The sequence below is a fragment of the Parus major genome, chromosome 3, assembly GCF_001522545.3.
Source record: "Parus major isolate Abel chromosome 3, Parus_major1.1, whole genome shotgun sequence".
NCBI classification, from domain to species: Eukaryota; Metazoa; Chordata; class Aves; order Passeriformes; family Paridae; genus Parus; species Parus major.
This window is the reverse complement of record NC_031770.1, coordinates 73312844-73314135: the sequence shown is the minus strand read 5'-3', so window position 1 is coordinate 73314135 and position 1292 is coordinate 73312844. Positions and strand designations below refer to the sequence as shown.

At 58.9% G+C, this 1292-nt stretch overlaps 1 protein-coding gene across 1 annotated transcript; it reads left to right on the top strand.

Annotated features, from left to right (window-relative positions):
* Positions 1 to 16: 16 nt before the first annotated feature.
* On the top strand, positions 17 to 726 carry POU3F2 (POU class 3 homeobox 2). Its single transcript, XM_015620467.2, has one exon. The coding sequence runs from the start codon at positions 213 to 215 to the stop codon at positions 582 to 584; it is 372 nt and encodes a 123-aa protein (XP_015475953.2). The 5' UTR covers positions 17 to 212; the 3' UTR covers positions 585 to 726.
* The last annotated feature ends 566 nt before the right edge of the window (positions 727 to 1292 follow it).

Below are 1292 nucleotides of genomic sequence, written 5' to 3'. Positions count from 1 at the left end.
CCGGGCCGCCGCCGCACCACGACCCGCACTCGGACGAGGACACGCCGACCTCGGACGACCTGGAGCAGTTCGCCAAGCAGTTCAAGCAGCGGCGCATCAAACTGGGATTTACCCAAGCGGACGTGGGGCTGGCTCTGGGCACCCTCTACGGCAACGTCTTCTCGCAGACCACCATCTGCCGCTTCGAGGCCCTGCAGCTCAGCTTCAAGAACATGTGCAAGCTGAAGCCTTTGTTGAACAAGTGGTTGGAGGAGGCGGACTCCTCCTCGGGCAGCCCCACCAGCATAGACAAGATCGCGGCGCAGGGCCGCAAGCGGAAAAAGCGCACCTCCATCGAGGTGAGCGTCAAGGGCGCGCTGGAGAGCCACTTCCTCAAGTGCCCCAAGCCCTCCGCCCAGGAGATCACCTCGCTCGCGGACAGCCTACAGCTGGAAAAGGAGGTGGTGAGAGTGTGGTTTTGTAACAGGAGACAGAAAGAGAAGCGCATGACTCCCCCGGGAGGGACGCTGCCGGGCGCCGAGGACGTGTACGGGGCCAGCAGGGACACGCCGCCGCACCACGGGGTGCAGACCCCCGTGCAGTGAACTCGCGGCGGGGGCGCCCGGCCCCTCCTCCTCCTCTCCTCCTCCTCCTCCTCCTCCTCCTCCTCTCCTTCCCCCAACTTTTGATTGTCCTCCTTTTTTTTTTCTTTTTTTTTTTTTTTTAATTTTATTTTCTCCTATCTTTAAAAAAAGACAAAAAAATCAAAAAAAGAAGCAAACGCGAAAAAAAAAAAGAACAGCAAAGAAAAAGCGAGCGAGCGAGAGGGCGAGCGCGAATCACAGCGGACAGACAGATAGACAGACAAAGCACCTGCACCACACTGTCCCTTAGACGGTAGGAGGTGTGATGCTGTATTTTGACCTTTCCAGGCGAGTGCCCGTGCACGGGAGTGCGGTGGGTACCGCGCACGGGCAGGCAGGCGGGCACCGGCAGGGCAGCGGCAGGCACCGGCAGGGCAGCGGCAGGCACCGGCAGGGCAGGCGCAGGGCGAAGCGGTTCGCACAAAACTCCCTCACTCGCTGGCCAAAATATACGGCGCTGCCCTGCCGGGGAGGGGGCGGAGGCGAAGGGGGGGCACAGCCACCTCGGGTCCCCTCCGCAGCCCCCTCCCGCCACACAAAGGCAGATTGCATTGTGGAATGTCGCTCGGTGTTGGCACATGCTGCTGTGTTTATTTTCTGTGGATCCCCTGTATGAATATATGTTAAAAAAAAAAAAAAGAAAAAAAAAAAGGAAGAGAACTGAAAAGC

What these genes read in the sequence shown, in the direction of transcription:
- POU3F2 (XM_015620467.2), top strand. Translation starts at nt 213, where the DNA reads ATGTGCAAGCTGAAGCCTTTGTTGAACAAGTGGTTGGAGGAGGCGGAC.